Raw genomic sequence first — 12,632 nt, 5'->3', positions numbered from 1 at the left:
GGGAGGGATTGAAAATGAAAGAAATTCAGCCAGTAAGACTTCTGAAACAGGTGGTGAGAGAGATCTTTGCTTTGAATTCACTTCGCTTGTTAAGTTAGGTATTAGTTACGCTTTATTTTTATTTTCTTGGATCTAATTCTGACTTTTATGCCTCATTACTTGTAGTCACTTAAAATCTATCTTTTGTAGTTAATAAATTAGTTTTATTGTTTTATCTAAACCAGTTTGTTTGGATGAAGTGTTTGGGAAACTCCATTTGGGATAAGAAGATTTCTGCATATCACTTTCTATTAATAAAATGACAGACTTTATATGAGCTTGCATTGTCCAGGAGAGAGCCAGGCAGTACAAGATGTACATTTCTGGGGGAAGTCTGGGACTGGGAATTTACTGGTGTTGCTCTGCAGTGTAATTCATGAGTGGCTGGCCACAGCACTCATACAATATAACTGGGAGTAACTTACATGCTGTGTGAAAGCAAAGCAGTGTAAAAGGCACCCCAGGGTGGAGAACTGAGGGAGGAAAGCCGTTCATTGGTCCAGCTCATACCCTAAGTCAGTGGTCGGCAACCTTTCAGAAGTGGTGTGCTGAGTCTTCATTTATTCACTTTAATTTAAGGTTTCGCATGCCAGTAATACATGTTAACAGTTTTTAGAAGTCTCTCTCTCTCTCTCTCTATATATATATATATATTATATAACTAAACTATTGTCATATGTAAAGTAAACAAGGTTTTCAAAATATTTAAGCAGCTCCATTTAAAATTAAATTAAAATGCTGATCTTACGCCACCAGCCCGCTCAGCCTGCTGCCGGCCTGGGGTTCCATTCACCTAGGCTGACAGCAGGCTGAGCGGGGCCTGCGGCCGGGACCCTGGCTGGCAAGGGACCGGCAGCAGGCTGAGCGGGGCTGGTGGCTGGGACCCCAGACTGACAGTGGGCTGAGTGGCTCAGCCCACTGCCGGTCTGGGGTTCCATCCACCGGCTGTTGCCAGCCAGGGTCCCGGCTGCTAGCCCTACTCAGCCCACTGCCAGTCTGGGATCCCGGACCTGCCCACATAGAGTGGATACCTACCTTCTCCCTGGTTCTAACCCATTCTCTTCCTCTCTCTCTCTGCACTGAGCTGAGGGTGGGAGTGCACTGAGCACAGAGCTGGGGGTGAAGGAGCAGGCTGGGGGTTGGGTGTACGGTCTGGCCAGGAGCTAGAATGAGGGAGGGGGCTCAGGGTTGGGGCAGGAGGTTTGGGTGTGGAGTGCTTACCTGGACAGCTCCCATTTGGTACGAGGGGTGCAAGTGGGAATGTGGTGGGGGTGGTGCTGGAGCTCCTGTTTGGTGCTCAGGGTGGGGGTGGGAATGTGGGGGGTGTAAGAGTCAGGGCTTGGGGGGGCTGGGTATGTGTGGGGGGTGTAGGAGTCAGGGCAGAGGGCTGGGGGCATGTGAGGGGGTTCAGCAGTCAGGGCATGGGGTGTGGGGTTCTGGGTATGTGTGAGGGGTGCTGGAGTCAGGGCTGGAGTCGTGGAGGGGTGCAAGGATCAGGGCAGGAGGCTGGGGTGTGTGTGAGGGGGGTGCAGGGGTCAGGGCAGAGGGCTGGGGGTGTGGGCTAGGGTCGGGGGGCTGCTCCCAGCCCCCTGCCCAGAGCGGCTCACGGCAGGGGGCTGGAGGGGATATGCCCTGATTCCACTCCCCTTCCCCAAGGACCTGTCCCCACCTCGTCTCCGCCTCCTCCCCAGAGTAGTGAGTGCGCTGCAGCTCCGCTTCTCCCCCTCCCTCGCAAGGGCCATCAGTTGATTGGTGGCAGGGAGGCAGAGGAGAAGGGGCAGGGACCCAGCACGCTGGGGGAAGAGGCCAGTGAGAGGGGACCTTGCCTGTCCTGCAGCAGCAGCCAGCAGGACCAAGCTTCTTCATCCTGCCCCTGCAGGGGGGGGGGGGGGGCACGTGGAGAAGAGCGGGCCAGGGCAGGCAGGATTTTTAATGGCACACTGCTGCCTGTCAGGGTCCCGGCCGCCGGCCCTGCTCAGCCTGCTGCTGGCCTGGGTTCAGCAGCGGGCTGAGCAGGGCCGGTGGCTGGGACCAGGCAGGCAGCAGCGTGCCATTAAAAATCAGCTCGCGTGCCGTCTTTGGCACGTGTGCCATAGGTTGCCGACCCCCGCCCTAGGTAATGCCACACTGGAAAGTATTTTTTCTTACGCTAACTTAGAGTTTAGGAAAGACCCAACATTGTGTTTGGACAAGGGAGGACAAAGCCCAAAAGATGTATTTAAAATGAAGGCACTTTATTATTATTAAAAACAGGAAACAAGGGAATTCTGCTTGTGTGTCCCAGCCAAGTTCAACAAGGGAGGCTCTTATAATCAAATGCTGGTGTTAACATTTACAATGCACCTCAAAGGCAGGTATGTGTATGGGGAGTATCAATATGTAAGCTGGTGTTCTGGGAACCATTCCTTCCCAGAGGCGCATGACCCTCAGTACAAGAAACAGAGATGTGCAGAAAGAAGATGTGTTAGCATTTTATAAATATTCTCTAACTTAAGAGTGAGGGAAGGATGATCTGGTAGTGGACTGGATCTCACAAGATGTGGGTTTAATTCCAGGCTTTTCCAGAGACTCCTTGTGTGGCCTTCATTTAATTGCTTCACCTCTGTGTGTCTCACTTCCCCTCTGTAAAGCACAAAGAATACTGACCTAGCTCTCAAGAATATTGTGAGCTATTACATTAGTGTAATTAGTCCTCCATTAGTGTTTGAGAGGACTAAAAGCTTGAGTGAATAAATCGGTAGATGTAGACAAGAAAACATCCATTACAGCTAAATTTCAGGCATTTAGTATCAAACTTTTTTATTCCAAGAAATACTTTTGTTTAGTTGAATGTAAATTGAATTGTAATGGATTGTTTCATCTGGAGAAACCATTGGATGGAGGCTTTTGAGGAAAGAGACCGCCATTCTCTTAAGGGAGGCAGAGAAAGATGAACACGACAACAGCAAATGTGCAGGTGAAGGGGAAAGAGAAGGCAGTGTGCTCTCCCCTCTGAAGCAGTGCCGCAGAAAGTGCTGCAGGTACTGCTGAGGCACAAGAGGGTGAAATGATCTGTCCTACAGGTACAAGGCCCCATCATAGGAATAGATTCAGTGATCCCGATCCAGATGCAGTGTTACCAAGTTAGGACGAATATTTTTAAACCCAAGTGCCCAAAAGTCACGTACCTAAATACATATTTAGACACATAGATAAGTGTCTACATTCTCAGAGGTGCTGCACGCCCATCCGTGCCAATAGGAGCTGCAGGGGCTTGAGACCTCCTAATTAGTTGCCTACATTTGAAAACACTGACCACAGCTGCCATTGGCTGCAGTGAGATTTTGAAGATGAGACCTGTCATGGGCTGGGATTTTAAAAAGCATCTTAAATGACTCAGGTGTACTATTCCTGTTCACTTTCTCTTGACAGTGAAAGTCATGTAGGTGCTTTTGATAATCCCACCCAGGAGCCGTACAGCTCAGTATGGGATGGAGTGGTGCCCAGTGCCAGCATAACACTGACCCTCTGCTCAGCTGGAAAGATGGATTTTTTAATTATTTTAAATACTACTGTGGTTGACTCCAAAATACCATGAGCGAACTTCACCCACAGAGAAAACACAGCCCTATGGCTGCAATGATAACCATTAGAAGTCATGAGGTGGTCACAGGTTCCAAGGGCACAAGTCATGGAAGTAAACCAGAAATACCAAGTCACCCATAACTAAGAGCAAAGAGAAACAGCCTAGTCTTAAGTCAGTCAAGGATTTTAAACAACACAACATTTCTGATTAGTTAAAAAGGTATTTATTCTGCTTGTAAACTCAGTGCAAATATATACAGATGACAAATGAGGAAGTGTTTATGAAAGGCAGAGGATTCTGGAAATGTTGATTTCAAATTGAAAGACAGCAGCAGAACCCAGCATGGATGACCTGTGATTATTCACAGCAGTTGACGTGAATACCTTTTCCCCCTCTTAATAATCAATGATTTGCAAATACAGTACCATCACCTGCACTGTATTAACACAGTAATTTAGGGCATTAAGGAATGCAATATCTGGCAGTTGACGAGATTGTGTTTTTTGGAAAATATATAACCTCAGTATTTTCATGAGCTGTTCAGCCCAACGAGTACCTTGGGCTTCCTAGTTCATGCACTAAAAGTTTTTAGGAGTTGCACTGTACTTTTCAATTTTTGGTCAAATCATTTATTGTTAATGAGGCAAACAAAATCTCTGCAAAGGCAGGAAATGGCTGTTTCCTGTACAAGTACAAACACCTGTTGGTTTATTTATACTTCAATTTGTTTTTAAAATCAAGCCGCTAATTATTGTACCTCAATTAGACATGTAAAATGTAAAAGAATCCCAGCATCTGACTGTGACTCAACTCATTAAATGAAGATCATCTGCCATAAAACCCATTTGTGAGCTCTCAATGAGAATCACCTCAGATTTGTTTTCACTGCTCTGCATTGCAGGGAAAAACAACAGTGTAAACAGTTTGATCAACAGAAGAGTTGAATATTTACAGGGATATTCTCTTCTTCAGGAATGTAAATCACTATTGGCCAAAATGAGAATGTTTTAGACATTTATACTGTGCTACTAAAAATACAGGATTTAATCTAGCAACAGTTAAAGAATCACATGGCTGAGTTTATGATCCAATTAAAGCATGAAGGTCAGTTTGCTCCACAGTACACGCTATCATCATCAAATAAAATCACTTTGCAAAACGGACGGCAGAAGTAATTTCAAATGAAAAAGTTACATTCAGATGTGTTGGACGTTCCACATGGTAAGGCTGGAAGTCAAGTAGCAAGCAGGCCAGCACATTTATGTTCCAGTCAGCATGCCCTGTGCAAATCAATTCTCAAGTATAAAGGTGTAAGTCTGACTACATGCACAGCCTTCCTAAGTCCTAGAATTCAAGGCTAAAAGTCTTTAATGGACCCTGTTCTAAAAGGATTTTAACATTAGGCTGCATAAGAACTGATTTACTAATAGCAACACTTCCAGTGTAACTGAATAATATGTCTTAAAAGCCCAACTATTTCTCTGTACATAGTTATTTCTATAAAAAGCCAAAAGGTGCATGTACATTGATATCCAGTAGAAAGGGTACATATATTAAAAGCTTAATATTAAAGTGCATTGCCCAGTTCAAGAAAACAGTAACAGTCTCTATGGTATTTGAGATATGCTGACAAATGCCAAAAAGATTAAACTGCAGGTGGGAAAACATTAAGACAGACATGGTGATTCAGAGCTCTTTAAAAAGGCAATTATTTGAGCAGACAATAAGAAATTTTCATATAGAGCCAAGCGCACACAACAAAATACACAAGAATCAAAGCCTTCAAAAATGCTTCCATGATGAAGCAAGGGCCATGTACTGTCAATTAACTGCCACATTGTTAAACTTCTGCCTATGATCACATTCAAATATATCACTGGGCAACACAAGGCAGTGATGGTTACCTGCAAAATCTAGGTTCCTACATCCAGGTTTTACCAGCTCTTTTCAGTTTGGTGAACCTGAAATCCTATTCTTGTGGAAGAACTATAAAATAAATGTTTGGCTCCTGATTACTTGACAAGTCATGTGATAATTCAGCTGTTTTCTATTGCTTAGCTCCATAGGGATCAACAGTAGGGAACTCTGGAATCATCGTTAATAATTAGATTGCATATGCAAACAACAGTAACATGACTGGCTCAGAGGTCAGTTATAAGATGTTTTTGAATTCATTCTATGTCCAATCAAACCACATACACAAAATTCTGTTACCTGGCTGGCTGGATCACAGGACTATACTTTTTCACTAGCCATCTAACGTTATCTCCCCGTTAGACTGGGAGGGAGTAGTTTTAGATACTAGAGTGATCGTCACTATAGAAACCCTAGAAGAAGGAAGTTAGAATAGATGAAGAAAGCAAACTGTTATACTAGAAATCCATAGCCATAGCAGAAAAATTTCTAAATATTACAAATGAAGATATTAAGATTAAATTTGTAAAGGTGCCTCAATCTAGCCTCTATTTTTGGGTCACAAACTACTAGCATTTTAGGCATTTCTTTACCTAATTTGTATGCATCATTGACTTTGGGCACAGTAACAGTATTTGTATTACAGTAGTGCCCAGAGGTCCCAATGAGGATTGAGGCCAGTTAAGCTATGCAATGTACACACACATAGGAAGACTTAGTCTCTGCCCCTGAACAAGTAGAAACTGGGTCTTTAAAAATATGTCTTTTTGAATGAATGTAGCAATATATACTGTATGCTGACTTCATGTTTAATAAGCTCCAAGAATTCTCAGGGTAAATATTGATATCTGTCTCAGTCAATATTTATCTCTTGGGTTAGTTCCCTACATGTTCACCTATTCAAGAGTCAATACTTGCTTAATATCTCAAAGTGTGTACAAGGTATCTTCAATTATAAAGTCTAAAGAAGGTACCATCTGGAGAATTTGCAACATTAGCAATTCAATATCGAGTTCCAATCTTATTTCACTCTTCCAAGAGCTTAAATCTGATTTGGAGCACACCATTCACACAGCCCTCAGAACAGCGTATATTTCAGAGACAGGCAAAAAGAATGAGCAGCATTTTTACTGGTAAAGTAATATGGAAAGTCTTAGTGCTGAAAGGCAGCATATTCCATGATAAAAAAAGGGCAGATTCAGGAGAGCTCCAGATTTTAAGTTTTGGAACATGCAAATATTCCTATTTGTAATAGAACATTGCTGAAAATATCTGACATTTTTGTGAAGTTACAGCTAACTGGAGCCACCCTAAGGTAATGGACTAGAAGAGATCTATTTGTTACAAGCAGAGCTGGGGCAAGTATTCATTACAAAACCTGAAATCCTTTCTAGAAACTCACCTGACTTTATATTTCATTACAAACTCAAGTGAAAAAAGCTTTGTGGAAAGGTTTCCTGAGTCCACTGAATCATTTTGGAGCACCCAGGACAATTCTTACAATTCTGAATCAAAAGCATGAAAAATTTACAATTTCACCTGAGTTTTGCTTTGAGATTGTAGTTCTGTTGGAACGTGCAACTTTAAGGAAATCTCAGAAAATGTGAACCACACATGAATAGAAACTAAAGGAAAAGTTTCAGCGTCACACTGTGAAATGAAGCCACCCTGCTGCACACAGCTCTGGTTACAAGGTTTGTATAGGACACAGACGAAAAAGCTAGAACTTAGAATGGTGAAGAAGGTAATTTTCTTAGGTTTCAGTGATAAAAATCAAAACATAAGATGATGCAACCAGTTATTCAAATTCTGGCTATTTGAATCAGAGTTGTGTAATGTTCTGCAGAGTTTAAAGATTAGTTATGGTCATCAAAGTGACTATGTTGACATCTTCTTACACAACCAATCTGCTGATTTTAGTGACTGAGGCCTTGCCTACCAAAATCAATCTAATCTGATCTTAAAACCTCAGAAAACAAGGATTCCATAATCTCCCTTGGAAGACTATTCCAGAGCTTAACTATGCTTATAGTTCGAATTTTTTTCTTAATATCTAACCTAAATCTCCCTTACTGCAGATTAGGCTCATAATTCCTGTCCTACCTTCAGTTTCCAAGGAGAACAATTGTTCACCATTCTCTTTTAACAACCTTTTACATATTTGAAGACTTATCAGGTCCCCCCAGCGACCGCCCCCAAGTCTTCTTTTCTCAAGACTAAACACATCCAGTTTTTTTAGCCTTTCCCCATACGTCAGGTTTTCTAAAGCTTTTATAATTTTTGTTGCTCTCCTCTGGACTCTCTCTAATTTGTCCACATCTTTCTTAAAGTGTGGTGCCCTGAACTGGACATAGTACTGGACTTGACCTCTCCAGTGCCAAGTAGAGCATGACAGTTAGCTCCCATATCTTACATATGACACTCCTATTAATAACAATAAATGATAGTGAAACAGGAAAACATCCATGCAGGAATTTCATTAATAATTTTGGGCTATTAGTAGGTGATCTAAGTACATGTTGTTGATGCGGGTGTATTTCTAAATCCACCAAGCGTACCCATTCATCACTTATTTTACAAGAGTGAATACGTACTCTACACAATGGCAGTTTAGTTGACATGGGGTTGTTGTTTTTTGAGTCCTAATATCATTAAAAGCCTTGACAAGGTTCATAGTTGTTCAAAGAATGCTAGGGATATGACAGAAGCCAACTAAAGCAAATGGAATTACAGCTAAAAAAAAAACAACTAAAAGGTGTTAAGTGAATGTCAAGGACAATTAAATTTTGTCCCTTGCTTTGGTGGGTGGAAGGGCCTGGGGATGCTGTCGAACCAGCAAGTTGAGCCTCTGAAGGGCAGGAGAATCACCTATTATTCTGCACACTGCCCTCACTGTTCATTGCTGGGGCAGGGAGTACTGGAGAGATAGACACAGCCTCAAGCAGAGAAAGGGATGGGAAGTGTCTACACAAAGGTGTTGCACAGATTTAAGTAGAAACAGACGTAGTTAATGTCTGTTGTAGACGAGCCCTGAGTCAGTTTCACTTCCAGATTTTTGTGCTGTAAAATCTAGAGTTTCAACCACTGAAGGGGATTGTTTCTGATTAAAAAAAAAACTGTTTTCACTGGACTTTAAAAATGTACATTTCCATTGGTCTGAGGTTTTACAAAAGCCTGTTTTTACTAAATTTTGGGCCAAATTTAAGTTCTCTCTACTTATCTAAACATCCCCATGTATCAGAGTGTCTAACAGATGCTGTCCCTTTAAATACTGTACTCGCAATTTCTTTGTTTTACTTATGGCTGCTGTCAGATACTTTTTTTTAAAAGTTAAAAGATAATTAGTGCTAAGTACTACTGACCACCACTTGCTGATGAGGTATCACGCGATAATAGGGCTGAGATGCAAACCATTTTGACACTAAAATTGTTCCCAGCTTGTTTGGTTTGAATTCCTACAAGATAGTAACATTTTTTTTTCCTTCTGATGGACAAGATAACGTAAGTTTTGTAGCTATTCTTGGCACTAAGACAATTCTCTATATAAAGCATTTCTAGTAGAGTATGCTGCAAGGCAAAGTGGATTTGTGCCAGCAAGTTGAAGGCAGCTTATTGGGTTGAAATGACTGACATACAGATCAGTAGTTACTGATGTGTAACTAGCAACAAAATACCACTCAATGGTATCCCCTTTTCTTGCTGGTCGCTTCTGTGCCACTTCCTACTGAATTAGGAAGGTGTTAGGTCAAACATTAATTAAACCAAGTGCATATTATTTTATTTACAGCTCTTTTATGAGCCCTGCTTCTATTGCATGTTAAATGTGCCAAAATATTTAGTTTGCTTGCAGCTACCACTCTCATGGTTTGTAAAACTTTAAGCGTGAACTAGCAAACTATATCTAAACACCCACTAAGTATTAAACCTCATCCGTCTGCAAAGGAAGAATGTAAACTTTTGAAAGACAATATAACTACTACACCGGCACTACACTCAACCTTAGCCTGAAGGGCAAAAAGACTCATGGCCCATTTTTAATAAAGTCTAATATGGACATTTTGGTGAGGTCAGCCAAATCATTTTTATTTTGTAGGTGCCTATGAAGAAAACTATGCTGGCATTTGCATGCTTTTGAGATTATAATTGGACAAATCTCAGGGGTTCTTTAAAGTTACTCATTTACCAGCCCCTGAGAACTGCAGATATATTCCTGTCCAAAGGCACTGAATAATGTACTTTAAAAACACACGTTGCCCAAACTGACCCCAATCAAAGGGGTGTAAAAAGTGCCATGTTTAATTTGCACAAAATAAAGCAGGTAGCAGCTATCTTTTGAAAGATATAAAAGATGGGGCTCTATCCATCTCTACCCTTAATATGGAGATACAGTCTGCACAGAGTCCAGGTAGAGGAAGGATAGCACTGTGGTTACAGCAGCGTCCTGGGACTTAGGAGATCTATTTATTTTAGCAAATGCATATCTCAAAAGGCCTTCCACTTGGATTTGGGAAACATAATGATTAAGTTAAAAAATGCTACAAATATTTACTATAAATTAATCTTAAGAAAATAAAAGATTTATAAAACATAGTTTTTATACATGGCTTTCCAAGCAAATATGTACATTGTATATTCCACCACTTAGGAATTATTAGTCATTCCTGGGCATTTCCTTCCCTCTTGCCTAATAATTTCATCTTTACACTCTGAATCTGTTCTACTGCAGATTAGCTGATCAAATGTGATTATGTTACCAATTCCTATTGAAGTTCTCATCTTTCATAGCTTTCACTAGCCAGTCCCTTTCCTTCTCCTCGTCTGAGTCACTCTCATCACTAGGATCTGCAGCCAGGAGACGAGAATAATTAATTTTTTTCTGCCGAGGCAACTTAGACTGGACAATCAGGAACAAGATTAACCACAGTGCCAAACTTATAGAGCATGCCCTGTACAGAACTGCCAAGCCAAAGTTGCTCACAACAAATCCCCCTGCAAAGCTTCCCACGGTAGCTCCACAACCATGTGAGAGGCCCTGGAGGACAATGTGCAGAGCTCTCTCCGTCCCAGGACTGGCTACATCGTCAACCAACATATTAACTGCCCACCATAAGGCACCGTTGCTGAAGGCACACAACATCTGAGTAGGCAGTACTGACCACGCATTCCATAGGAACGAATAGTACAGAAGCTGTGCTGAAAGGCAGCCTAAACTCAGTGCAACAGTACCACTACTTGAGAGAGCCCTTAGTAACTTGCTTTTGAAGATATAAAGCAGAATTTCAGCAATCAGTCCAATAGCCACCGAGAGACCCATGTATAATTCACTACTGCCTCGGTCCTGCATTTGCCAGAAGAGAAAATTCTGCACAGTAGATCCAATGACTCCTGTAAGGAAGACGGTGACAGCAGAGAGAATTGTTCGGCCATCACTTCCAATGAGGTTCAGAGCTTTGACAGTTTTGTTCACATGCTCTGTTTTCTTGGAAACATGGATAGGAAGAAAGACACTGATGAGCAATGTGAGTGTGATCAGTACAGCATAGCCATAGAAGTGCACAGAGAGACGAGAGATTTTAGCACTGAGGAAGCAGTTCAACTGATCCACAAATATGGTGATACTGCAGGCTCCTCCAGATGCACCCAAATAACTCCAAACCCAAAGCTTCCCATATCTGTCAGTTGCGTCAACAAAGTCAAGATATTCATAAAGACTGTCATCAACCATCCATTCGAGAGGAGCAGCCAACAGCTCCCAAAACACAACAGCACCTAGCACCATGAGAAAAATCTGGTGCTCACGGTCAAGAAAGTTAATATCTTGTAGGAGCTCAAAGTTGACATCCCGAACTTTCTCAGGGTGACTCGACAGAGTCTCAAAAACATAAGAAGCTCGACCAGCAGGGTGAGGGTTTGTTTGAAATAAAGAAAATTCCGTACTTCCACCAATAGAAAGGTTTTTCTCAGGGTTACTATTCACATTCAGCAGCTCAACCTCTGGAGTTTTGGTTTCCTTCTCAAGCCTACGGATTTGTGTTTCATTTGAAGCGAGTGTCTCAAGTTCTTGTATCATCTGGTTAATTGCATTCATAGAAGCTATCTTGCCAGAAGGCCTATTATGGTAAAGGTCTGCAGTTGTGCCCACTTCACCAGTTCTTTCACCATTCTTCTTTTGTGCATCCATAAAGGTAAACAATTCTTGGAAAGCTGAACTTGTTAGCGGTGGCTTTCCACTCATCACCAAAACATTTGTAGCTGTTCTTAGTGTTTCTGCAGATACCATTTCTTTATTGGTAACAGTATTGGGATTTACAGCACTCAGATTGTTCAGACTCATGTCAGGCACTTCTACTGCATTCAATAAGCTACTTGATTGCTGGCTTATATTACAATATTTGTACATGACATCCTTGCTCAAGGGTGGGACAAGTGTAAGCAGCAAACCGGTTCCCACTGAACACAGCAATGATCCAGTAATGAGAACTTTCCTTTTACTGTGGCTCTTTGCAAAGTAGGAGCATAGTGGAGCCCAGAGAGATGATATCAAGTGCTTAATTCCTATGATAATACCTACTAAAGGGGCTGTCAACCCCAGCTGCCGGAAGTAAAGAGTTAAAAATGGAATGACACAGGCGTTTCCTGCACTGTAAAGAAAATGGAAGAGGCTGGCAACAGCCAGCGCTTTGTTAACATCCCACTGTTTATTTGTACTCATGGCTTCAGTTGCATGCTTTTCGAATGGGACCTGAAAAGGAAGAAGACACAAAAACAAACCCTTTTTGAGTATTTCATAAATAATAAGTTAGAAGAGAAACAGGCTTTTTAGAAAGTGTCAAATATTTCACTACTTATAAGCCTGGCAGTTCAAATGCCAAGCTCTGAAATGTTTAAATTGAAAAGTTTAAAAATGAAGTGAGCTCACAAAAAGAGGTTTGACTCATAGACTTTAAGGTATGAAGGGACCATTGTGATCATCTAGCTCTAGTCTGACCTCCTGCACATTGCAGGCCACAGAATCTCCCCCCTCCCCCATGTAATAGACCCCTAGCGTCTGGCTGAGTTACTGAAGTCCTCAAATCATAGTTTAAAGACTTCAAGTTACAGACATAAGAGATAT

The 12,632-nt window shown here is 41.8% G+C and overlaps 1 protein-coding gene across 1 annotated transcript; it reads right to left on the bottom strand.

The window, feature by feature from the left end:
• Window positions 1-10,197: 10,197 nt before the first annotated feature.
• MFSD6L (major facilitator superfamily domain containing 6 like) lies at window positions 10,198-12,245 on the bottom strand. The gene has a single exon (XM_077833893.1). It carries the CDS (start codon window positions 12,228-12,230, stop codon window positions 10,269-10,271), a length of 1,962 nt encoding a protein of 653 aa, XP_077690019.1. The 5' UTR covers window positions 12,231-12,245; the 3' UTR covers window positions 10,198-10,268.
• Window positions 12,246-12,632: the final 387 nt, after the last annotated feature.

The sequence above is a fragment of the Eretmochelys imbricata genome, chromosome 14 (genome assembly GCF_965152235.1).
Source record: "Eretmochelys imbricata isolate rEreImb1 chromosome 14, rEreImb1.hap1, whole genome shotgun sequence".
NCBI lineage: Eukaryota > Metazoa > Chordata > Testudines > Cheloniidae > Eretmochelys > Eretmochelys imbricata.
Note: the sequence above shows the minus strand (reverse complement) of the source record. Positions and strands in the feature narration are given on the sequence as shown.